This window comes from Dendrobates tinctorius, unplaced genomic scaffold (genome assembly GCF_039654945.1).
Source record: "Dendrobates tinctorius isolate UK_male_01 unplaced genomic scaffold, ASM3965494v1 ptg000051l, whole genome shotgun sequence".
Taxonomy (NCBI): Eukaryota; Metazoa; Chordata; class Amphibia; order Anura; family Dendrobatidae; genus Dendrobates; species Dendrobates tinctorius.
Window position 1 is genome coordinate 14,653,341 of NW_027361719.1, and position 27,384 is coordinate 14,680,724.

The following is a 27,384-nucleotide window of genomic DNA, read 5'->3' on the forward strand; positions in this document are numbered from 1 at the left end:
CTGCTTCACACACTCTTGGCATTCCCTTGATGAGCTTCAAGAGGTAGTCACCGGAAATGGTGTTCCAACAGTCTTGAAGGAGTTCCCAGAGATGCTTAGCCCTTGTTGGCCCTTTTGCCTTCACTCTGCGGTCCAGCTCACCCCAAACTATCTCGATTGGGTTCTGGTCTGGTGACCGTGGAGGCCAGGTCATCTGGCGTAGCACCCTATCACTCTCCGTCTTGGTCAAATAGCCCTTACACACCCTGGAGGTGTGTTTGGGGTCATTGTCCTGTTGAAAAATAAATGATGGTCCAACTAAACGCAAACCGGATGGAATAGCATGCCGCTGCAAGATGCTGTGGTAGCCATGCTGGTTCAGTATGCCTTGAATTTTGAAAAAATCCCCAACAGTGTCACCAGCAAAGCACCCCCACACTATCACACCTCCTCCTCCATGCTTCACGGTGGGAACCAGGCATTTAGAGTCCATCTGTTCAACTCTTCTGCGTCGCACAAAGACACGGTGGTGGGAACCAAAGATCTCAAATTTGGACCAAAGCACAGATTTCCACTGGTCTAATGTCCATTCCTTGTGTTTTTAGCCCAAACAAGTCTCTTCTGCTTGTTGCCTGTCCTTAGCAGTGGTTTCCTAGCAGCTATTTTACCTGCTTCACAAAGTCTCCTCTTAACAGTTGTTGTAGAGATGTGTCTGCTGCTAGAACTGTGTGTGGCATTGACCTGGTCTCTAATCTGAGCTGGTGTTAACCTGGGATTTCTGAGCCTGGTGACTCGAATGAACTTATCCTCCACAGCAGAGGTGACTCTTGGTCTTCCTTTCCTGGGGCGGTCCTCATGTAAGACAGTTTCTTTGTAGCGCTTGATGGTTTTTGCCACTGCACTTGGGGACACTTTCAAAGTTTTCCCAATTTTTCGGACTAACTGACCTTCATTTCTTAAGTAATGATGGCCACTCGTTTTTCTTTACTTAGCTGCTTTTTTCTTGCCATAATAAAATAAAGGAAACACTCAAATAACACATCCTAGATCTGGATGAATGAAATATTCTCATTGAATGCTTTGTTCTGTACAAAGTTGAATGTGCTGACAGCCAAATCACACAAAAATCATCAATGTAAGTCAAATTTATTAACCAATGGAGACCTGGATTTGGAGTCACACGCAAAATTAAAATGGAATGTAATGTCCTTTAAAACATGTCAAAATGATTCTCAGTATTGTGTGTGGCCTCCACGTGCCTGTGTGACCTCCCTACAACGCCTGGGCATGCCTCCTGATGAGGTGGCGGATGGTCTCCTGAGGGATCTCCTCCCAGACCTGGACTAAAGCATCCGCCAACTCCTGGACAGACTGTGGTGCAACGTGACGTTGGTGGATGGTGCGAGACATGATGTCCCAGATGCGTTCAATCGGATTCAGGTCTGGGGAATGGGCGGGCCGGGCTATGACTTCAATCCCTTCATCTTGCAGGAACTGCTGACACACTGAAGCCACATGAGGTCTGGCATTGTCCTGCATTAGGAGGAACCCAGGGCCAACCGCACCAGCATATGGTCTCACAAGGGGTCTGAGGATCTAATCTCTACCTAATGGCAGTCAGGCTACCTCTGCCGAGCACATGGAGGGCTGTGCGGCTCTCCAGAGAAATCCCACACCATTACTGACCCACTGCCAAACCGGTCTTGCTGAAGGATGTTGCAGGCAGCAGATCGCCCTCCACGGCGTCTCCAGACTGTCATGTCTGTCACGTGCTCTGTGCGAACCTGCTTTCGTCTGTGAAGAGCACAGGGCGCCAGTGTTGAATTTGCCAATCCTGGTGTTGTGTAGCAAATGCCAAGCTTCCTGCACGGTGTTGGGCTGTGATGTGAGCACAACCCCCATCTGTGGACGTCGGGCACTCAGACCATCCTCATGGAGTCGGTTTCTAACTGTTTGTGCAGACACATGCACATTTGTGGCCTGCTGGAGGTCATTTTGCAGGACTCTGGCAGTGCTCCTCCTGTTCCTCCTTGCACAAAGGCAGAGGTAGCGGTCATGCTGCTGGCTTGTTGCCCTCCTACAGCCCCCTCCACGTCTCCTAGTGTACTGGCCTGCCTCCTGGTAGTACCTCCAGCCTCTGGACACTACGCTGACAGACGCAGCAAACCTTCTTGCCACAGCTTTTATTGATGTGCCATCCTGGATGAGCTGCACTACCTGAGCCACTTGTGTGGGTTGTAGAGTCCGTCTCATGCTACCACGAGTGTGAAAGCACAACCAACATTCAAAAGTGACCAAAACATCAGCCAGAAAGCATTGGTTCTGAGATGTGGTCTGTGGTCCCCACCTGCAGAACCACTCCTTTATTAAGTGTGTCTTGATAATTGCCAATAATTTCCATCTATTGGCTATTCCATTTGCACAACAGCATGTGAAATTGATTGTGAGTCAGTGTTGCTTCCTAAGTGAACAGTTTGGTTTTGCAGAAGTTTGATTTACTTGGAGTTATATTCGGTTGTTTAAGTGTTCCCTTTATCTTTTTGAGCTGTGTGTGTGTATGTATATATATATATATATATATATATATATATATATATATATATATATATATATATATATATATATATATATATATATAATAAAATTTGTGTGTGCAAACATGAGTTTGAACATGGTATGTAATGATCTTCAATGGAGAATGAAAAAGAAGAGGTTGAACAAGGAAATGTCATCACAATATATATATTTACTCTGTCGCCTTATTGGGGGACACAGAACCGTGGGTGTTATGCTGCTGTCCACTAGGAGGCGACACTATGCATAATCTGAAAAAGATTAACTTTGGCTCCTCCTCTGCAGTATACACCCCTGGACGGCGTCAGCCTTCTCCAGTTTTTGCTTAGTGTCGCAGGAGGCACACCTAAGATTTTTTTTACTCTGTCTTTTTTCCTGGATTTTTTCCAAAGGACTACAGATGAAGAAAAGAGGGTCTCCAGCGAGACTCCCTGCATGGCTCCCTCCTCGCTCCCCTATTAGGGGTACCCGGTTGAGGTCGAGGTGGCTCTTCCCCATGTCGCTCCCTCACCAGTCCCTCGGGTACTGGTTCGAGGTCGAGACCCCCCTCCTTCCTCAGTTCCGTCCGGCTCTGGGTCGAGGTCGAGGCGACGATGAAGCCCCCTGACGGTGACAGCAGCACCCTCCCTAATCCCCCTCTGGGGGTATTAGGTTGAGACACCGCAGGTAGGGCCTGTACAGGCACCAGGGACCCCAGTCCACCTGTGGGCTCCTTTTGGGACCGGGGGAGGTGCAGTGAGGCGCGGCACTTATCAGAGACCGGGCTCCCTGTGCCCCGGTCTCTGCAGCAATGGCGCCCCAAGGGACCCTCCACAGGGCCCCAGTCACATATATGGCCCCACCGCCAGCCCTTCTTTCATTCTGGGGGGGTCTGGTTTAAATCCGACCCCCCCCCCGCGGACGACCGCGCCGTCCTGGAGCCCTGCTGGGCAGGAGACCTCAAATTTAGGCCGCGGCTTCGGCCTAGCCGAAGTCGCAGCCCCATTCCCGCCCCCCGGATGACGAAAATGACACTGCAGTGTCATAGAAGGGGCGGATCGAGGCAGGAGGGGCGCGCTTTTACATGGCCCATCGCGCCCTTTTTCCTGCTCTCCGCCCCCCTCCTTCTCCACCTCAGAATCCGGTGGCCATCTTGCTGCACCTGGAAGAACGCAGCACAGCAGTCTCCGGGGGGCACAGGACGTGGGACTTATCAGTGCTGGACCTAAGGGGGAACATCGGTGGGGTAAGATCACAGCTGGGTCCTTGGTACTCAGCTGTGAATTCCTATTCCATATAGCGCTCTCCTACTCCTTTCCTCTGCGTAGATACCCCTGTAGGGCCTCCACTAAAGGTGCTATGTCGGGCTCAAGGAAAAGAACCAGGCAAGACTGCTTTTATGCAGTCTGCACAGCCTGCAAGGCCACTCTCCCCAGCGGCAGCACGTACCCGCACTGCCGGGATTGTACCCAAGAAACAGGATCAGAACCCCAAGAAGTCCCTACCAACGCTTCTGCGACCGCTACTGCGCCGGAATGGGCGACTCAGATGTCGCAGTCTGACACAGTCTATAGATAACCTGACCTCCACATTACTGCAGGCTCTGCAGGGTCATGTCTCGGCTATGAACGTTACCCAGCAAAGGGACGTCCGGTCTCATGATCAGGGCGCTTCCGACAGTTCGAGGCGTAAGCGGACCCACAGGTCGCGTTAATCTGCGTCCTCACATAGCAATAGGTCTTCCCCCTCCAGGGAAAGACCCAGTGGCCTGAGGTCACCGAGGCCGTCCCCTGATAGAGAAGGACAATGCGGATATCCACAACGATCCCAGACACGGGAAACCTCCGCTCTAGTTCTCCCGCTAGGGAGCTCCTTAGCGATGCGCAGGACTCAGAGGGCATATGTGACTCCAATTCAGATAACGAAACAGAGAACGCTTTGCTCTCTTGTCCCCCTAGCAATACTGTGATAGTTGAGGACATCGTCTCTTCCATCCTTCGGGTGCTGGACATTTCAGATCCAACCCCGGAAGCACCAGAACACAAGATTTCCTTTGAAAGTGTTCAGGAACCATCGAAGGTCTTCCCTAATCACCTGGAATTTCAAAAAATCCTTTCTAAGCATTGTCGCAGCCTGAGAAAAAATTTGCCAATCGTAAGTATTTGGAAGCAAAATACCCCTTTCCACAGAAAGACACCAAGGATTGGACAGATCCGCCTGAAGTGGACCCTCCAGTCTCTAGGCTGGCAGCACAAACGCTTCTCTCGCTGCCGGACAGGTCTCTCCATCCCGAAGTCTTCTGTCAGATCTGTCATCGTTGGGGGACCCCGGACGTGGATCTCATGGCATCCCATCTCAATGCCAAGGTTCCCAATTTCATGGCCAGGACGCGCGATCCGCGGTCGCTCGGAGCAGATGCCCTGGTTCAGGACTGGACCCAGTTCCAGCTTCTGTACATTTTTCCACCCCTCCCCCTGATCTCCAGAGTCCTGAGAAAGATCAAACAAGAGGGTGTTCCCACCATTCTGATCGCTCCAGACTGGCCCAGGCGTACATGGTACGCTGACGTCGTGCAACTCACAGCAGACGCTCCCTGGCGTCTCCCCACACGTCCCGACCTCCTGTCACAAGGCCCGTTCTTCCACCAGAACTCAGGGGCTCTCAATTTGACGGCGTGGCCATTGAGACCTGGGTTTTGACCCAAGCAGGTTTTTCACCGGACGTTGTTAAAACCATGATCAGGGCTCGAAAGCCAACTTCAGCCAGGATTTACTATCGTACCTGGAAGATTTTCTTCACATGGTGCGACTCTCGTGGGCAGATTCCACTTCCCTATTCTCTTCCAAAGGTCCTCGGTTTCCTTCAGTCAGGCCTGGACGCCGGGCTATCCCTGGGCTCGCTGAAGAGCCAGGTGTCAGCGCTCTCAGTGCTCTTTCAGAGGCGTATTGCTAACAAGCCGCAAGTGAAGACTTTTCTCCAAGGGGTTTCCCGATTGGTTCCCCCCTACAAACGTCCATTGGAGACGTGGGACCTCAACCTGGTCTTGACAGCACTACAGTCACCTCCTTTTGAACCCCTTAGGGTGGTCTCACTCCGCTTTCTATCACAGAAAGTGGTTTTCCTGGTGGCAATCACCTCGCTACGCAGGGTGTCTGAACTTTCAGCTCTTTCCTGCAGACAACCCTTCCTGGTTTTTCATCAGGACAAGGTGGTTCTCCGTACAGTACCATCCTTCCTTCCGAAGGTCGTGTCCAGCTTCCACCTCAATGAGGAAATATCACTACCGTCTCTTTGCCCGGCTCCCGTTCATAGGGTAGAGAAGGCTCTGCATACGCTTGACCTTGTCAGGGCATTGCGTATTTACGTGTATAGGACTGCTCCCTTCCGGAAGTCTGATTCACTTTTCCTTCTTCCAGAAGGCGTTCGCAAGGGCCTACCGGCTTCCAAAGCCACCCTTGCTAGGTGGATCAAGTCCACCATTCAAGAGGCTTACCGCCTCAACAATTCTCCCCTTCCGGCCGGTATCACGGCACACTCTACGCGGACGGTAGGGGCCTCTTGGGCCATTCGGCATCAAGCCTCAGCACATCAAGTGTGTAAGGCAGCCACTTGGACTAGCCTGCACACATTTACAAAACACTACAGAGTGCATACCCAGTCCTCAGCGGATGCGAGCCTAGGTAGACTGGTCCTGCAGGCGGCAGTACCCCAAGTCTAGAGGACTGTCAGCACAATATTCGTCCACTGCTTCCCACCCAGGGACTGCTTTGGGATGTCCCACGGTTCTGTGTCCCCCAATAAGGCGACAGAGTAAAGGAGATTTTTGTGTACTCACCATAAAATCTCTTTCTCTTCTCCTTTAATTGGGGGACACAGCTCCCACCCTGTTGCCCTTGCGGGCCGTTGTTACGGTTGGGTTCTCATATTGTTGTTTGAGCCTGTTTATAGTAGCCTTTTTTTACAGGCATGGTTATGTTCCTGGTATATTCCTCCTAATGCTTTTGCACAAAACTGGAGAAGGCTGACGCCGTCCAGGGGTGTATACTGCAGAGGAGGAGCCAAAGTGTAATCTTTTTCAGATTATGCATAGTGTCGCCTCCTAGTGGACAGCAGCATAACACCCACGGTTCTGTGTCCCCCAATTAAAGGCTAAGAGAGAGAGATTTTACAGTGAGTACACAAAAATCTCATATATATATATATATATATATATATATATATATATATATATATATATATATATATACACACATATATATGTATATATTATATTTATTTTTTTATAATATCTCTTTATTTAGCCCTACGGATTAACACATACACATGCAAAAATGCATCAAAAATGTGCGTATTTTCCGCTGCAGTTTTCTGCCAAGAAATGCAGAAACCTTGCAGAAATTTCTGCAAGCAAATGCGCAATGCGCACATAGCTTAAAGCAATCTCTCTAATTCTCCTACACGGAGAAAGCCAATATAATGCAAAAAATAAATAAATGGTGATTAGTCATTACAGTGTATGAAACCACTTAAATTTGGTATCGCGTAATTGTGCTCAACCACAGAAGAAGTTTTTGTTCAGTAACTGAAAAGCGTAAAATGTAGAATATGTCAAAAAACAGAATTGTTGTTTACTTCTTCCCATAAAGTTAGATATTAGGTTGTCTGTACCACACAATGTTGCTGCTGATGAATACAACTTTACCACCCAACTGCGTCTACAAAGAAATACCAAAGTTATACCAAAGTTATAGCTCCTGTAACAAAACAAAAGAAAAGTGTGGATATTAAGGCCACGTTAGGTCTGGTACTTAAAGGGAATCTGGCAGCAGATTTTTGCCATTTAATCTGAGAACAGCATCATGTAGAGACAGAGACACTTGTTCCAACGATGTGTCACTTACTGGACTGCTTAATGCAGTTTTGATTAAACGCAAGATTTATCAGCAGGAGATTATCACAAGAGGACTACTAAACCTGCTGCCATACAGTCCTTCATATGTATGATCTCTATATAACCCTGTCCCCATCACAGATTGGTATCCATCTGGCTACACTGTGCATAGGCAGAAAGCTGCCAATCAATGGTGTGGGCGGGGTTATACAGAGCTCAGAATTCATTGAACTGCTAAATCTTCAGCATATGAAACAGCGATTTTATCAAAACTGCAGCACCCAGTAAAGTAAGTGACACATCTTTGGAAACCTCATCCTGCTCTCAGGTGGGATAGTAACAACCTGGTGACAGATTCCCTTTAACCCCTTCACGACCTATGACGCCTACATAGGCGTCATGAAAAGCAGTGCCCAAACGACCTATGACGCCTACGTAGGCGTCATGCTATAAATAGCCCCCCTGTGGGTCAGGTGACCGGGGTCACTGAAAGGTCACCCGACCCGCACACAAAGGACCCTTCAGAGTTAACACCTGGGGGTGTGGCTTAGCCCCCACGTGCCTACGATCGCTCTGATTGGCTGTTAAAAGTGAAACTGCCAATCAGAGCGATTGTAATATTTCACCAATGAAAATTGGTGAAATATTACAATCCAGCCATGGCCGATGCTGAAATAGCATCGGACATGGCTGGACACCGAGACCCGACCCCCCCCCCCCCCCCCCCCCACACTGACTGACGGCACCGATCGGCTGCCGCCACCGTCTGACGGCACCGATCGGCAGCCGCCGTCATGATCTGCCCCTCCGCCCCCCCAGCCCTCCGATCGCCCCTCCGATCACCCACTCTCACCCTCCTTTGTGCCTCCGACCTCCCGCTATCCGTCCCGGTGTCCTGCCATCCAGCGTCATGGTCGCCGCCATCTTGCAAGATGGCGGGCGCATGCGCAGTGCGCCGAATCGAATCTGCAACGCTGCAGATTCATTCATTTATTTTGATCACTATGATAAACTTTCATAGTGATCAAAATAAATAAAAAGTAAATCACCGCCCCCCTTATCACCCCCATAGGTAGGGACAAATAATAAAATATATTTTTTTTTTTTTTCCATTAGGGTTAGGTCCAGGGCTAGGGTTAGGGTTGGACTAAGGGTTAGGGTTGGACTAAGGGTTAGGGTTGGACTAAGGGTTAGGGTTGGACTAAGGGTTAGGGTTGGACTAAGGGTTAGGGTTGGACTAAGGGTTAGGGTTGGACTAAGGGTTAGGGTTGGACTAAGGGTTAGGGTTGGACTAAGGGTTAGGGTTGGACTAAGGGTTAGGGTTGGACTAAGGGTTAGGGTTGGACTAAGGGTTAGGGTTGGACTAAGGGTTAGGGTTGGACTAAGGGTTAGGGTTGGACTAAGGGTTAGGGTTGGACTAAGGGTTAGGGTTGGACTAAGGGTTAGGGTTGGACTAAGGGTTAGGGTTGGACTAAGGGTTAGGGTTGGACTAAGGGTTAGGGTTGGACTAAGGGTTAGGGTTGGACTAAGGGTTAGGGTTGGACTAAGGGTTAGGGTTGGACTAAGGGTTAGGGTTGGACTAAGGGTTAGGGTTGGACTAAGGGTTAGGGTTGGACTAAGGGTTAGGGTTGGACTAAGGGTTAGGGTTGGACTAAGGGTTAGGGTTGGACTAAGGGTTAGGGTTGGACTAAGGGTTAGGGTTGGGATTACGGTTAGGCTTGTGGTTAGGGTTAGTGTTGGGATTTCGTTAGGGGTGTGTTGGGATTAGGGTTGTGGTTAGGGTTATGATTATGGTTAGGGGTGTGTTGGGATTAGGGTTGTGGTTAGGGTTATGATTATGGTTAGGGGTGTGTTGGGGTTAGGGTTGTGGTTAGGGTTATGATTATGGTTAGGGGTGTGTTGGGGTTAGGGTTGGAGATAGAATTGAGGGGTTTCCACTGTTTAGGAGCACATCAGGGAGCACATCAGGGGCTCTCCAAACGCGACATGGAGCCACCATTTATTCCAGCCAATTTTGCGTTCAAAAAGTCAAACAGTGCTCCCTCCATTTCGAGCCCCGACGTGTGCCCAAACAGTGGTGTACCCCCACTTATGGGGTATCAGGGTACTCAGGAAAAATTGCACAACAACTTTGGGGGTCTAATTTCTCCTGTTACCCTTGGGAAAATAAAAAAAATGGGGGCTAAAATAATTATTTTTGTGGAAAAAAAAGATTTTTTATTTTCACGGTTCTGCGTTATAAACTTCTGTGAAGCACTTGGGGGTTCAACGTGCTGACCTCACATCTAGATTAGTTCCTTAGGTGATATAGTTTCCAAAATGGGGTCACTTGTGGGGGGTTTCCACTGTTTAGGTACATCAGGGGCTCTGCAAATGTAGCATGACGCCCACAGACCATTCCATCAAGTCTTCATTTCAAAGCGTCACTACTTCCCTTCCGAGCCCCAACGTGTGCCCAAACAGTGGTCCCCCCCCACTTATGGGGTACCAGCGTACTCAGGACACACTGGACAACAACTTTTGGGGTCCAATTTATCCTGTTACCCTTGTGAAAATAAAAAAAAAGTGGACTAAAAATAATTTTTTTAGGAAAAAAAAATATTTTTTTATTTTCACGGCTCTGCGTTATAAACTTCTGTGAAGCACTTGGGGGTTCAAAGTGCTCACCACACATCTATATTAGTTTCTTGGGTGATCTAGTTTCCAAAATGGCGTCATTTGTGGGGGGTTTCCACTGTTTAGGTACATCAGGGGCTCTGCAAACATAACATGACGCCCACAGACCATTCCATCAAGTCGGGATTTCAAAACGTCACTACTTCCCTTCTGAGCCCCAACGTGTGCCCAAACAGTGGTCCCCCCACATATGTGGTACCAGCGTACTCAGGACAAGCTGGACAACAACTTTTGGGGTCCAATTTATCCTGTTACCTTTGTGAAAATAAAAAATAGCAGGCTAAAAATTTATTTTTTGAGGGGAAAAAAAATATTTTTATTTTAACGGCTCTGCGTTATAAACTTCTGTGTAGCACCTGGGGGTTCAAAGTGCTCACTATGCATCTAGATAAGTTCCTTAGGGGGTCTAGTTTCCAAAATGGGGTCATTTGTGGGGGAGCTCCAAAGTTTACGTACACAGGGGCTCTGCAAACACAACATGGTGTCCGCTAACGATTGGAGCTAATTTTCCATTCAAAACGTCAAATGACGCTCCTTCCCTTCTGAGCCATGCCGTGCGCTCAAACAGTGGTTTTCCCCCACATATGGGGTACCAGTGTACTCAGGACAAACTGGACAACAACTTTTGGGGTCCAATTTATCCTGTTACCCTTGGGAAAATAAAAAATAGCGGGCTAAAAAATCATTTTTGAGGAAAAAAAATTATTTTTTTATTTTCACTGCTCTGCGTTATAAACTTCTGTGAAGCACTTGGGGGTTCAAAGTGCTCACCACACATCTAGATAAGTTCTTCGGGGGGTCTAGTTTCCAAAATGGGGTCACTTGTGGGGGAGCTCCAATGTTTAGGCACACAAGGGCTCTCCAAATGCGACATGGTGTCCGCTAACGATTGGAGCTAATTTTCCAATCAAAAAGTCACATGGCGCTCCTTCCCTTCCGGGCCTTGCGGTGCGCCCAAACAGTGGTTTATGACCACATATGAGATATAGGTGTACTCAGGAGAAATTGCCCAACAAATTTTAGGATCCATTTTATCCTGTTGCCCATGTGAAAATGAAAAAACTGAGGCCAAATAAAATTTTTGTGAAAAAAAAAAAAAAAAAAAAAAAAAAAGTACTTTTTTTTTTTTTTACAGATCAATTTCTGAAGCACCTGGGGGTTCAAAGTGCATACTATGCATCTAGATAAGTTCCTTGGAGGGTCTAGTTTCCAAAATGGGCTCACTTGTGGGGGAGCTCCAATGTTTAGGCACACAGGTACTCTTAAAACAAGACATGGCAACCGCTAAACATTCAAGCATATTTTACATTCAAAAAGTAAAATGGCGCTCCTTGCCTTCTGAGCCCTGCCGTGCGCCCAAACAGTGGTTTATGACCACATATGAGGTATCAGTGTACTCAAGAGAAATTGCCCAACAAATTTTAGGATACATTTTATCCTGTTACCCATGTGAAAATGAAAAAACTGATGCTAAAATAAAATTTTGGTTGGAAAAATTAAAATGTCCATTTTTTCATTCCATGTTGCTTTAGTTCCTGTGAAGCACCTGAAGGGTTAATAATCTTCTTGAATGTAGTTTTGAGTAGCTTGAGGGGTGCAGTTTTTAGAATGGTGACACTTTTGGGTATTTTCTGCCATTTAGACCCTCAAAGTGACTTCAAATGTGAGGTGGTCCCTAAAAAAAAATGGTTTTGTAAATTTTGTTGTAAAAATGAGAAATCGCTGGTCAACTTTTAACCCTTATAACTTCCTAACGAAAAAAAAATGTTTCCAAAATTGTGCTGATGTAAAGTAGACATGTGGGAAATGTTATTTAATAACTATTTTGTGTCACATAACTCTCTGGTTTAACAGAATAAAAATTCAAAATTTGAAAATTGCAACATTTTCAAAATTTTCGCCAAATTTCCATTTTTTTTCACAAACGCAAAAATTATCGACCTAAATTTACCACTAACATGAAGCCAAATATGTCACGAAAAAACAATCTCGGAATCGCTAGGATACGTTGAAGCGTTCCTGAGTTATTACCTCATAAAGGGACACTGGTCAGAATTGCAAAAAATGGCCAGGTCATTAAGGTCAAAATAGGCTGGGTCATGAAGGGGTTAAGGGGTTAATCTGTTTCGGTATCATTGTGATATTACTTATAGCAAAACCATTGCATTACAGATGGCTGAGCTTGAGAAGAGGCTGGGGGAACTGGAAGCTGCCATCCGCTTTGATCAGGATACACAAGTATGTTAGAATTGTCTGTCATGTGGTAAACTTTTTTTTTTTTTTTTTTTTTGAGATTAACAAACCTGTGTGAATAACCCCCTCTCTCTCTTCGCAGAACCCCCTCACTGTTGGATTACAGGGATCAAATCTGATGGTAAGCACATCTATTATGGGTATGTGTTAATGAGATGGGTATTGTGCTTTCTGCCACGTTTGGCTGAGTCCCATACACATTATCCAAAACCTCTGACTGCTCCATGTGTATCCCTGTGTGTGGAGTCTGTCATGTTGGCAGAAGGATTGGATTTTCAGAATCTTAATATACGTGATAAAGTGAGTACACAAGTGTTTGGCAGTAAAATAGACATGTATACTCAGTCGAGCGTGTATGCCTGTGGCGGATTCGTGAGCAATCACTGCTTTCTGCAAGTGTGTTCAGCCGAATGCAATATTAAGTGTTTGACCATCTTTAGAACATCCGAGCTGTAATCATGGGAGAAATTATGCTCCGCATTATTTTTTATCATTGTTGCAATCTGTTTGGAAATGGTAAATTTTTTCTGACAATTTGTGACTACAAGATGTAGAAGAAAAAAAAAGTTTAAAAGACCAGCACCCCAAGGGAGAGGAGCGAGTCAGATGGAGCACCCCGAGGGAGAGGAGCGAGCCAGATGGAGCACCCCGAGGGAGAGGAGAGAGTCAGATGGAGCACCCCGAGGGAGACGAGTCAGATGGAGCACCCTGAGGGAGAGGAGCGAGTCAGATGGAGTACCCCGAGGGAGAGGAGAGGGTCAAATGGAGCACCCCGAGGGAGTGGAGCGAGTCAGATGGAGCACCTTGAGGGAGAGGAGCTAGTCAGGTGGAGCACCTTGAGGGAGAGGAGCGAGTCAGGTGGAGCACCTGGAGGGAGAGGAGCGAGTCAGGTGGAGCACCCCGAGGGAGAGGAGCGAGTCAGGTGGAGCACCCCGAGGGAGAGGAGCGAGTCAGGTGGAGCACCCCGAGGGAGAGGAGAGAGGGAGAGGAGAGAGTCAGGTGGACGCCTCATGGTGGTTTTTGGGACAAATCTTACTATAGGTATAACTGTCCCAAAAATAAGATGAGGAATCGCTCACCTGAACGATAGATCTAGGAATCCACCTGTGTTGTGTGATGAGATAACACTGCTTTTCTCTCTTTTGTGGTGGATTTGGTTCTTTCTGTTGTTTGCACTTATACATTGTGTGATGTAAGTCACCTGTGTTTTCAGGACACCGTAGAAATCCTGCAGGCGAAAGTAAATATGTTGGATGTTGCATCGCTTGATCAGGTGGAAGCCAGGCTACAGGTAACACTAACGTTTACGGGATAGTTTCTTTAGGATTTGTCAGATAATAATTGACCAACTCGTCTTGAGTTTCTCGTTTTCTTGATGACATGTATCTGCATTTTGTTCTGTAGAGTGTCCTTGGAAAGATGAATGAAATTGCAAAGCACAAGGCGGCTGTTGAGGATGCAGATACAGAAAGCAAGGTACTGTAACCGGGGACGTAACTGTACAGAAACCCCGGGGATAATGAGGGAGATGTTTATTTAAGAAGGGCATGATCTGATGGCACCGCACCCTCAGATACACGATTCTTGGGTTAGTTTAGGCTTTTACTATGTGTATATTGACTCAGTGTGTGCCGGCATTTATAGTGTGCAATCTGCTGGACTCTGACGTTTGTTTTATTAATTTCTGTCCAGGTGCATCAACTGTACGACATTGTTCAGAAGTGGGACTCCATGTCTGGCACTCTGCCCCAGGTTGTCCAGAGACTGGTGAAATTAAAGCAGCTTCATGAGCAAGGTAATACACATTCTCTTGGCTGCTAATAAATGGCATCCAAAGTTATTAGTTTTGAAATCCTGCTGGTAGAACATGTGACCATACAGAGGAACTTCAACCTACTCGGATTAATGATAACTCAAGATGCAGCGACAACCCTGGAAATCAATAGGAGAATAGCTATGGGCAAATCAGCAACAATGAAGTCACTGAACAAGGTCTTCAAATCAAAGAACACTGCTACATAGTTTATTTGGTCTTTTTTGTTGTAACAAATGGATGTGAAACCTGGACAATGAAGAAACAAGACAAAAAAAAAAAATCAATGTCTTTAAAATGTTACTGGATAAACATGTTATCAATACCATGGATGGTAAAGAGATCAAATAAATTAATCTTGGAACAAATCAAGCCAGACATGTCGTTCAAAGCAAGGATCACCAAGCTACGACATGAGACCTCATATGAAGAGATCAATTACTGGAGAAGGACACCAAGGTCGGAAGAATAGAAGGAACAAGGCGAAGAGGAAAACCAGCAATCCGATGGCTTGATACTTATCAAGATAACGACAGAGAAGACCCTGGTGGACCTATCTTGGCTTTCAGAAGATCGAGCTACCTACAGAGCATTCCTCCATCAAGTCGACATTGCTTGAGATTGAGCTGAAGGACGTTAAATGATAAACAGAGAAACCCAGCAAAGTAAAAGTGCTGAACTGTCAGGGCTAGATCTACTACAGGAACCCATGTTGTCCTTGTTTACCGCTTCCCACGTCTAGCCACCTTGGAAAAGCTCTAGTATAAGGGCCCCCATACACATTATGCTAATGTCCCACTGATCTCAATGGGTTCCACCTAAAGTCTTGTGTATATGGATGTTGTTGATGAATGCTTATTGGGGAGATAAGGATCTGGCTCCTCTGATTTTTGGATTGCCGATCCATTTTTCTTTTTCATCTTTTAGACATAAGCTGCTGCCAGTAAAGTCTGGCCATAGCTCTCACATAAAGGACACGGGAGCGATCTGCTAAGCCAGAACTCTTATATGGGAGAACCAAGCAAGATAGCAGTGTGTCGAACAATCGGCTGAATCATTGTGTGACTGGCAGCTATCTAATGTGTAGGGGGGGCTTAAGATTCATGGTGATGGCTGTTGACATGACAGTCTTATAGACATTTTCACAAAGTGACTATCCATCAGGAGAATCGTCTTAACTCATACCATACTGCACTAAGAATTTCTGCTAGGGGGCTGCTCAGTAGTCAGGGCAGCTTTTAACCCCTTTCTGACATGAGACGTACTATCCCGTCCATGGAACTGGGGCCCCTATGCCCATGGACGGGATAGTATGTCTAGCGCGATCAGCGGCGCTCACGGGGTGTCAGCTGATTATCACAGCTGACACCCGGCACTATGTGTCAGAGGCGGTTACGGACTGCAGGGAGGCGGCTTCCTCATGCCTGCAAAGCGCCGGCATGAGGAAGCCTCCAGCTACTGCCTGTGACAGATCTGTCACAGCGATCTGTGATGTGACAGATCAGCGATCTGTCACATGAAAGTGATGTCCCCCCTGGGATAGTATAATAAAGTAAAAAAAGTGTAAAAATAATTTTAAAAAAAATCGCTAAATTAAAAAAAAATATTCCCTAATAAATTCATTTTTTGGAAATAACCCCAAAACAATAAAAGTACACACATTTAGTATCGCCGCGTCCGTAACGACCCGCCTTATAAAACTGTCCCACTAGTTAACCCCTTTAGCGAACCTCTTAAAAAAACAAAAATAAAAAAAGCAAAAAATAATGATTTATTATCATACCGCCGAACAAAAAGTGCAATAATGCGCAATCAAAAAGACGGATATAAATAACCATGGTACCGCTGAAAACGTCATCTTGTCCCGCAAAAAACGAGCCGCCATACAGCGTCATCAGCGAAAAATAAAGTTACAGCTCGCAGAATAAAGCGATGCAAAAATTATTTTTTTATATAAAATTGTTTTGAGTGCATAAAAGCGCCAAAACACAAAAAAAGACATAAATGAGGTATCGCTGTAATCATACTGACCCGAAGAATCAAACCGCTTTATCAATTTAACCACACGCGGAACGGTGTAAACGCACTCCCCAAAAGAAATTCTTGAAATGCTGGTTCAACTTGTCCCGCAAAAAATAAGACCTCACATGACTCGGTGGGTCAAAATATGGAAAAACTATAGCTCTCAAAATGTGGTGATGCAAAAACTATTTTTACAATAAAAAGTGTCTTTTAGCGTGAGACAGCTGCCAACTATAAAAACCCGCCATATATAGTAAATCAAACCCCCCCTTTATCACCCCCTTAGTTGGGGAAAAATAACAAAATTCAAAAAAATTTATTTCCATTTTCCCATTAGGGGAAGGGTTAGGGCTGAGATTAGGGGTAGGGGTGTGTTGGGGTTAAGTTTGGAGTTAGAATTGAGGGTTTCCACTCTTTAGGCACATCAGGTGCTCTACAAACGCAAATCTCAATTCCAGCCAATTCTGCGTTGAATAAGTCAAATGGTGCTCATTCCCTTTCAAGCTCTGCCATGCGCCCAAACAGTGTTTTACCCCCACATATGGGGTATCCGCCTACTCGGGACAAATTGCAAAACAATTTTTGGGGTCCAATTTCTCCTGTTACCCTCAGGAAAATAAAAAATTGGGGGCAAAAATATCATTTTTATGGAAAAAAAAAATGATTTTTTTTTTTAATTTTCACTCCTGGGCATTATAAAGTTCTGTGAAGCACTTGGGGGTTCAAAGTGCTCACCACACATCTAGATAAGTTCCGTGGGGGGGGGTCTAGTTTCCAAAATGGGGTCACTTGTGGGGAGTTTCAACAGTTTAGGCACATCAGAGGCTCTCCAAACGTGACATGACACCCGCAGACCAATCCATCAAAGTCTGCATTCCAAAATGTCACTACTTCCCTTCCGAGCCCCGACGTGTGCCCATACAGTAGTTTTCTCCCACATATGAGGTATCTGCGTACTCGGGACCAATTGGACAATAACTTTTGGGGACCAATTTCTCCTGTTACCCTTGGGAAAATAAAAAAATTGGGGACTAAAAGATCATGTTTGTGGAAAAAATGATTTTTTTTATTTTCACGCCTGGGCGTTATCTTCTGTGAAGCACTGGGGGGTTCAAAGTGCTCACCACATCTCTAGATAAGTTCCTTGGGGGGTTTAGTTTCCAAAATGGTGTCATTTGTGGTGGGTTTCCACTGTTTAGGCACATCAGGGGCTTTCCAAACGCGGCATGGCGTCCAATCCCAATTCCAGCCCAAAAAAAGTCAAATGGCGATGCTTCCCTTCCAAGCTCTGCCATGAGCCCAAATAGTGGTTTAGTCCCACATGTGGGGTATCAGCGTACTCAGGACAAATTGCACAATAATTTTTAGGGTCCTGTTACCCTTGGGAAAATAAAAATGGGGGTGAAAAGATCATTTTTGTGGGAAAAATGTGATTTTTTTTTTTTTTTTTTTATTGTACGGCTGTACGTTATAAACTTCTGTGAAGCCCTTGTGGGTTCAAAGTTCTCACCACATATCTAGATAAGTTCCATGGGGAGTCTAGTTTCCAAAATGGTGTTACTTGTGGGGGTTTCCACTCTTTAGGCACATCAGGAGCTCTCCAAACATGACATGGCGTCCGATCTGAATTCCAGCCAATTTTGCATTGAAAAAGTCAAACGGCGCTCCTTCCCTTCTGAGGTCTGCCATGCACCGAAACAGTGGTTCCCCCCCACATATCAGGTATCAGCGTACTCAGGAGAAATTGCACAATAACTTTTGCAGTCCAATTTCTCCTGTTATCCTTGGTAAAATAAAAAAAATTGGACCTGAAGTAATTTTTTTTGTGGAAAAAAAAGTTAAATGTTCATTTTTATTTTTTTTTAACATTCAAAAAAATTTCTGTGACGCACCTGAAGGGTTAATAAACTTCTTGAATGTGGTTTTGAGCACCTTGAGGGGTGCAGTTTTTAGAATGGTGTCACTTTTGGGTATTTTCTATCATAAGACCCCTCAAAGTGGCTTCAAATGTGATGTGGTCCGTAAAAATAAAATGGTGTTGTAAAAATGAGAAATCGCTGTTTAACTTATAACTTCCTAACAAAAAAAAATTTTGGTTCCAAAATTGTGCTGATGTAAAGTAAACATGTGGGAAATGTTATTTATTAAGTTTTTTGTGTGCCGTATCTCTGTGATTTAAGGGCATAAAAATTCAAAGTCGGAAAATTGCGAAATTTTCAAAATTTTCGCCAAATTTCCGTTTTTTCACAAATAAACCCAAGTTATATGAATTAAATTTTACCAGTGACATGACGTACAATATGTCACGAGAAATCAATGTCAGAATCGCCGGGATCCATGGAAGCGTTCCAGAGTTATTATCTCATAAAGGGACAGTAAAATTGTAAAAATTGGCCTGGGCATTAACGTGCAAACCACCCTTGGGGGTAAAGGGGTTAATGTTTCTGGCTGCCAGATATTGCAGGGTTACTTTTACATTCGCAACAGCTGTGACAATCAACAGCATCTTCCACTGTTGTTGTTAAATTCTATGAAAAGATGCTGATAACTGAATGTAAATGAAAGGGTCGCAGTGCTGATTTAAGGCTACATCCCCGTCACTGATGTTTCACCTGCACATCAGTGCTGCATCCCTCCCAAGCATGGCGGCATTCACATGAGCACATGTCCCTGTATATCTGGAGGGTTGGGGCACCGCTGTGTAACAGGACGTGCAGTCCTATGTCAGCGCTGTGACCCCTTCATACTGAGGCTAGGAGGGGTTCCTGGGGGACAAGAACCCCATTGATCATAAAGCATTCTGGCATTATGCTGTAACTTGAGAAGACCGCTTTCTATCGGGTGTAAAAGAGGCAGAAACTAGAAGTCCTCATTTGATCTTTGAACTCAGGGTATTGGTTATTCCCATTGTAGGAGGTAGGGCCACACCATATTCCAATGTACTGGATCAGGACGGCTGTGTCTATTACAATTTGCCAATTATAGCTGCATCGCTGGTTAACTATTGAAGTGCAATCCTTGTGTTTCAGCCATGCAGTTCGGACAGCTGCTTACCCATCTGGACACGACACAGCTAATGATTTCCAACTCCCTGAAGGACAACACCACTGCTCTGGCCATGGTACGTAATCCTTTCTTCATCCCATCCTGTCTGTTGAGCTCCCCATAAGCTCCGGCCATGTCTGTCTATAAAGAAAAGTGCATCTGAGGAGACTCTTGTCCTGCGGATTGTTTTCCGGTCTGGTCTGTATAATCATTATGGGCTACATTTTCTTTCCGCTATGCTTTTACTTTCCTACATGATTCCACTCTCATCTCTGTACTATAATTACCTGCTTTTTCACTGACTGAGAACTCTATATTGGCGGATGAATCTACATATTTTACATTAAATGGACCTGATCATGTAAATAAAAAATATTAACTTTCAGATATGGGGTTAATGGCGTTCTGAAGCTGTACCCTAAAAGTTCCCATTTAAGTTTATATAATATTATCAATAGGTAAAACGCTTTCAGGCACAAACTTAACTTAATGTGGCCTAAAGTGTCATTTTTAAGGTTTCAAACAGATTAACAATTTTCCATACCAGTAATATTACAGTTTCCATAGCTTTATCTCCAGGGTCCAGGACCTGCGCACCGCCATTCCTGTCTCAGCCATGAAAGCCTGAATGGACTAATCTTTTAAAGGGAATCTGTCTGTAGGGTCAACCTGCAAAAGCCGTCTATATGGGCATGTATTTCATAGGAAGCTGAATAAACTTATACAGTGGCATGTAAAAGTTTAGGCACCCCTGGTCAAAATTACTGTTATTTTGAACAGTTAAGCAGTTGAAGATAAAATTACCTCTAAAAGGGCTAATCTTATACATGACATGTTTCCTTTGTATTTTAGGCAAAAAAAAAAAAATTAAATTCATGTATAAGCCAAGATTTTCAGCCCATTTTTTTGGAGTCCCCCTCTCGGCTTGTACACAAGTCATATACAGGGGGTCGGCGGGTGTGTCAGAGATCATACTGAACCCCCCCCCCAACACGTCTTTGCAGCCCCCACCTTCTCCACGGTCTCCCTTCCTTCCTTCAGCAGTCACGTGGTACCGCTCATTAAACTGATGAATATGTGCATATTCATCAGTTTAATGAGCGGTACCAAGTGACCGCTGAAGGAAGGCGCCGGAGACTGGGAGAAGCGGGGCTGCAGAGACCGCGCCAAAAGGGGGTAAGTATATTCGAATTTCACCTGTCCCTGCTCCATCGCTGCTTGCTGCGTCCTCTGTCAGTGACGTTTAGCCATCAGAGGGCGCGGTGTCATGGTTAGTGCGCGCCGCGCCCTCTGCTGGCTGAACGTCATTGACACTGGACGCGGCAGACAGCAGCGATGGACAGGTGAATATCTCAGGTGCTGGGTCATGAGTCCCCCATAGCGCACCGGTGTCTCCGCCTGCTCAGGACCCGGCCCCCAGGGACAAGAGGTGAGTATGTCTTTTTTTTTTTTTTTTTTTTTTTTGCAGCAGCAGCAATATATGGGGCATAATCTATGGAGCATCTTATGTGGGCAGCATATGGTGGCATAATCTATGGAGCATCTTATGTGGGCTGCATATGGGGGCATAATCTATGGAGCAGCTTATGGGGGCATAATCTATGGAGCACCTTATGGGGCAGCATATGGGGGGCATAATCTGTATGGAGCATCTTATGGGGGCAGCATATGGGGGCATATACTGTGGAGCATCTTATGAGGGCAGCATATGGGGGGCATAATCTATGGAGAATCTTATGGGGGCAGCATATGGGGGGCATAATCTATGGAGCATCTTATGGGGCAGCATATGGGGGGCATAATCTATGGAGCATCTTATGGGGGGCATAATCTATGGAGCGTGTGTGTGTATGTATATATATAATATACACACACGCGCGCATTATACACACGCACATATTTATTATGTGGCATGGTGGCTCAGTTGTTAGCACTGCAGCGCTGGAGTCCTGGGTTCAAATCCCACCAAGGACAACATCTGCAAGGAGTTTTTATGTTCTCCCCGTGTTTGTGTGGGTTTCCACCCACACTCCAAAGACATACTGATAGGGAATCTAGATTGTGAGCCCCAATGGGGACAGTGATGATAATGTCTGTGAAGTGCTGTGGAATTAATGGTGCTATATAAATGAGTAAAATAAATATACAGTGTGTCCGTAAAGTCATGGTGCACTTTGACCAGTCACAGAAATGTGAAATCTGCTCCAAATAAAACAAAAACTTTCCCAGTTTCATACCTATTCAGTGCAGTTTGATGTGGGCTTCCTTTGTTGCCCTACACACATCCATACGATAGTGAAGTTCCTGCCACACACTGGTAAGGACGTCTGGTGTAACAGAGTGAATAACGTCTGTGATTCTCTGTTTTCGGTGTTGCGTCATCATCTGCGCATGTGCACATGCTGCCACATCATCCTACAGAAACTGGGAGGGTTTTCCTTTTATTTGGTGTAGATTTCACATTTCCGTCTTTTATTGCTTTCCAGTGACTGGTCAAAAGTGCACCATGACTTTACGGACACACTGTATATAAAAAAAAAATATATATGGTGGGGGAAATAGGAAAAAAAACTTAAATAAAATGGTGTTTCTTACAATCCATGCATCTTATTGCTTACCAGGGGTGGCAGCTGCGGTGGAGAGTGGTCCCAGGTTCGCTGGTGGAGGATGTGGGAGTGAGGCGAGGCTGTGGACCCCAGGCCGGAAAGAAGGGGTATTCGGAGGTGCGACGCTGCAGGTGTTTGATGGTGCAGGGGCTCCAGCGGAAATTTGTGAAAGCCCACTTCCATGGTTTTTCCTAGGAAAATGGGCGGCGCACACACAGATGAGATCTCACCTCCCGAAAGCTTGGTGTCGAGATTTCCACCTGCATATGCGTCGCCCCGGCTGCCATTTTCCCGGAATCCACTGCAAACTAAACCATGGAAGTGTAGGGCCTCCGGGCTTGAACAAAATGTCGGCGGAGCCCTCGCACCACCAAGCACCCACAGCGTCACACATCCGAGCACCCCCCTCCTCTCAGCCTGAGGACCACAGCGTAGCCCCACTCTTTCCTCTGCCAGCAGCGACCCTGGGACCCTGCTCCACCACAGCCGCCGGTAAGGTATATTCGAACTACAGGGTGGGCCCTTTATATGGATACACCTAAATAAAATGGGAATGGTTGGTGATATCAACTTCCTGTTTGTGGCACATTAGTACCATGGCGGCCATTTTGAAGTCAGCCATTTTGGATCCAACTTAATTTTTTTCAATGGGAAGAGGGTCATGTGACACATAAAACTTTATTGCGAATTTCTCAAGAAAAACAATGGTGTGCTTGGGTTTTAATGTAACGTTATTCTTTCATGAGTTAATTACAAGTTTCTCATTGTTTACAGCCAATGACATGTCTCAGAGGTTAACACGTGAGGAACGGATAGAAATTGTGTTGATGACTGGTGAACGCAGTACCCGGGGCATTGCAGCAGATTTCAATGCAAGACACCCTACGCAAGAAAACTGTCACCATTCCCATTTTATTTAGGTGTATCCATATAAATGGCCCACCCAAAAAAGTTTGCCTCATCACTGAACATAATGTTTTGTGTAAACTGAGGGTCCTGTACCAATTTTTGTTTTGCCCCTTCTGCAAATTCAGCGCGCCGATCTGGTCACCAACCATTCCCATTTTATTTGGATGTATCCATATAAATGGCGCACCCTGTATAAGATGCACCCCCATTTTCCCCCCAATTTTTTGGGGGGGTAAATTGTGTCCTATAATCCAAAAACTACGGTATATATGATTTAATGTAGTTTTTTTTGCCTACAATACAAAGGAAAGGTGTTGTCTTTGATTTTAGGCCTTTTAGAGATCATTTCATCTTCAACCTGCTGAACTGTTAACAATAACAGTAATTTTGACCAGGTGTGTCCAGACTTTTACTTGCCACTGTACTGTGATATCTTACATCCAATGTCTTATTCCAGAGAATACCACGTTTTTCTTGTTTGTGATTGAGCTGTGCCAGGCTATGGACCGGACACCTTTCTGCATGAGAATCTGCTTCCGCAGATTATTTTTATATAAAAGAGGGTTCAGATTTTTCTGAAATAAAACATCTAGGGCGAACCCTAACAGTAAAGTTTGGGGTCCATACCAAGCACCTACTATTCTGGCACAGACCCCGAACACTGACTTCTCCAGGAAGTCCGTGATACTGTTTGGGTTCTGCACCCCAAATATCAAGTTTTTCAACGCTGTTCTCTGCATGATAGTGAGAAACTCTGGGGGTTCTGTAAAAAAAAAGTTTATTTCTGGTCAGAGTCGTTGGCTGATGGGAGTACACCTGCTTCAGTAATAACAGCGAGAGCAGGCGCAGCTGATGGGAGTATTCATCATTCTGTGCTATAAATAATAATAAAAAAAAAGTCGGGTCTTTCCATTTTTGATGATAAGCATGGCAAAACTGACAACTGTGGCCTGCAACCTTAACTTTATCATGGCTGGTTATCAAGAATAGAGGAGTCCCCACAGCGTTTTTTTAAATTTTTGACAACCAGCAAAGCTAAAGTAGACAGCCAGGGGATGGGATGGTATTCTCGCGCTGGTAAGGGCCATGGACATTCTCCCCCCCAGCCAAAGAATAGCATCCTGCAACTGCTCCAGAAAAGGCGCATCTATTAGATGATCCTTTTCTGGTGCTTTGCCCGTCTATTCTTGCTTGCCCTGTGGCGATGGCGAGTAGACTTGAAATTTGTAGAGTTGATGTCACCTTTGTATTTTCAGGTTCCATCAAGCCCAGCAGTTATTAATGGATTGGCATCTATAAGAGATGTATCAATTAGTAACCCTATAGTCATATTGTCAGTAAAAAAACACCCAAAATCAAGTAATTTATTTGAAATAGAAATACACACCGTTTTACAAATGTATTAAAAATTACAGTTATACTCACCTTCCACCCATTCCATTGAAGCCCTTGTCCCCTGTGAAAAAACAAAAACAGAAATTGGTAAACAAAAATACTTGCCTAAAGCCCATTCCATTTGAAGCCCTGGTCTGCTCTAAACGACAAACAACAATATTCCTCACCTGTCCAATGTGAGAGAATTCTTACTGTGAACTGCAGTAATCTCACTGATCTCAGCGCTGCACCGTGAGACTTTTTACTCATGGTGCTAGCGATGATCTCACTGATGTCACCACAGTTCATCGGCCTGGTTCACACTGAAGTGAGCTGGGAACGCAACCTCTGACCTTATTCTAGTCACTGATGCTGTGCTCACAGCAGCTCATTTTCCCATCGTTTTCAGTTTGGACAGTCGCATCTTGGCACTGTCCAGGTTGAAAATTATCACAGACCTGGATTACTGCGCCGGCCGATGAATACACCCATCATCCCATACACCCATCATCCCATACACCCATCTGCTCTCGCTGTTATTAGTGGCAGCAGGCTTAGGCTGATGGGAGTAGTACTCGCATCAGTCGACGCCTCTGTGACCGGAGGTAAACTTTTTACCGCTGGCTCAAGCTGTCATCTGACTATCTTATCAAGGAATCGTTATATTCCGCTTCCTGTGACCTGCTTAGAAGGGTCAATCCTCTACCGATTCCCTTTATTTCATGAATAACTTTAAATTGATGGTCTTCATTGGCAACCTTTTGGGTACGTTTCCACGTACTGTCTTCCTAGCGCTTTGGATAAAGCGGAAAACTCGCTCCGCCCAAATCACCGCCCCCTTCTGTCCACGCGGTGATTCCAGATGTGCTCATTGAACATCTCCGGATTCATTGCAAGGTACTCATAGAGTAGGCAGTTTACCTTGTGGAGACTGAGCGTCTCCACAACGTTAAACCAACATGCTGCGGTCTAAAAAGACGCGTCGCATGTCCTATTACGCAGGTGTATCACCCTCGTAATCGGACGCATAGTGGAGACGGGATTTCATAAAATCCCCTCCACTATGCAGGAACATCTGGCCGCTGTGGATTAAACGCGGCAGGACACATCGTTCAAGCTGCAGCTAATACTGATGTAATCTGCTACGTGGAAACATACCCTTCCCGTGTCCCTCACTAGATGTCCTGGATACGGGTGTGTCTAGTAGAAATAAGTGGATTGCTTCACTCAACCATTGTCCAGGTCAGTGCTCTCTGACTGTGGACAGAACCTGTATGAATTTCATTGTCCTCCGGTTGGCTTCTGATTACCTGGGCTTGTGAGCCGTCACCTTTGTGCTGTACAGTTAACATCATGCCAAGCCGGTGACTCAAACACTGCACCTTTGAAACCGGAAGCTCAAGAAATTTGTGCATCTCCAATCAGACAGCACTGAACTGGACCGGGGACTGGGCTTTTGTGAAGCGATCCTCTGATCTCTAGTGTCTGGTTTTCTTATATGAATGGCTTGCTGAAAGTAAAATATACATACCCCCAGGGCTGCCAATAAACACATGCTTAGTGTAACTCCACAGGCATCTGGTATGGACAGAATATGTTTAGCATGTACCAGTATAGTCAGTGAGAATATCCACAATCTCACCCACTGCTGGAAATTGACCAGTGCTGTGGATTTAAAATCTGCCGTAATTACCTTTTATGCTGTAGATTTTCACCGTGAATTTTATCCTTTAGGAAATGTGCAGTGAAATCTCCCCATTTGGATTGAATTTTTCCATAGCAATACAGTCCCATCGTACACAACACACGTGCTCATACCCTCACATTGCCTGCTTGGAATTCCAGCTTTGCATATACTTTCTAACCTCCATAGTGAAGTACATCGTTCTTATTGGGCACTTAACAAATACCATTTTTATCTTGCAATATTGGACAGAGCCATCCAGAGGGTTAACCCTCATGGATGTTTCTCCATCCAGCAGCCAGATACAGTCTGCAGCCATAGTCATGCTTCATGGCATTGTATTCCTTCCATCCCACACACCAGAACGTCACCTCTTATCCTCTTTCCTTGGTATATAAAATCTGGTTACTATTATCATGTATAGCACATTAGATCTTGTTAAAGTCCTTACACCCACGTCGTCTTCCATACAAGTATGAACTTCGTTAAATAAATGTCTATTTTCACTCCAGGTCCAAAAGGCCATGAAGGAGAACCTTGCCACGGTGGAGGATAACTTTGCAAATATTGACTCAAGAATAAAAAAGCTGGGCAAATAACTCGCAACTTCTTCATACAAGCCTCAATGCATCAAAGTGCAAGAAATGAGTTCCTACAGACGCTGCACTAAAAAATTCCTCCAAATTCCCTTTGCCTAATAAGGAAAGTTTTACTATTGTGTAAATATATAATCTCGTTAGCAACCAGTATTACCCATTCCTCTGCTCATTCCCGTGGTTATGCTTAGAGTGCTTGACCTATACCTGCCATGCAAGAGGACAACCCACCTGTACTTTACTATGGGCCAAGCCCTCTGGAAGGACAGCACTCAAGTTTTCAAGGTGTTGCGTTTGCATGCTGGTACTTGTGATGCGGACTGGGACTGTCTGGGGAGGAGACTCCTTTCTTAGGCTTTTTATTTATATCTGTATGTCCTTGTACCTTCTGGTGCAGAATGTCCATAAAGGTATATCTGACCAATATACCGAGTTTACTATAACCCCATTGCTGACCGGAGGGGATTTGTTCTTCCCTAACTGTCCTCTAATAAACATAAGTAAATTATAAGGATGAAAATCTTGGAACTTGATAGGCTCTTTCTTACATAAAAGTAATCTTTACAAAATGAGTGTCGTGTGATTCTGAATCCTGGGTGGCACAGCTTGTATCATTTCATTGTAGAAAAGGCATTCAAGGTGGCACCTAAAACCATGGAAGCTTACAGAAAAATGCCTGCAGTCTTTCCACGCTTTTGATGGCGTCACGCACTAACCATGTGATTACACTTTTGAGATGAAGGTTTGTTGCTTCCCTATTCCAGTATGTAAAGCCAGGGAATGATTTGTGCCACACCACTACTGCACATAGGCAGCGCCTACTAATGCATATGGATCTTGCCTTGGGTTCTTATTAAAGAGGTTCTGTCACCTGATCTGAAATATTAAAATATATCTAATGTATGTGTGACACAGGATCACCTTGCCTTGATGTCCTGGCTTTGCTAAGCCATCCAAGAATGACTGCTTTAAAGGGTACCTGT

The 27,384-nt window shown here is 45.3% G+C and overlaps 1 protein-coding gene across 1 annotated transcript in view; it reads left to right on the plus strand.

Moving 5' to 3' along the window:
* The window catches only part of DCTN2 (dynactin subunit 2), an 84,555-nt gene extending 57,585 nt beyond the window's left edge, over nucleotides 1–26,970 (plus strand). Inside the window, exons 8-14 of the mRNA XM_073576818.1 lie at nucleotides 12,272–12,337; nucleotides 12,435–12,473; nucleotides 13,566–13,643; nucleotides 13,757–13,828; nucleotides 14,045–14,147; nucleotides 19,217–19,308; nucleotides 26,318–26,970. Of these exons, the coding sequence (XP_073432919.1) occupies nucleotides 12,272–12,337; nucleotides 12,435–12,473; nucleotides 13,566–13,643; nucleotides 13,757–13,828; nucleotides 14,045–14,147; nucleotides 19,217–19,308; nucleotides 26,318–26,404 (537 nt within the window). The 3' untranslated portion in view covers nucleotides 26,405–26,970. The remainder of the gene's footprint in view (nucleotides 1–12,271; nucleotides 12,338–12,434; nucleotides 12,474–13,565; nucleotides 13,644–13,756; nucleotides 13,829–14,044; nucleotides 14,148–19,216; nucleotides 19,309–26,317) is intronic.
* Nucleotides 26,971–27,384: the final 414 nt, after the last annotated feature.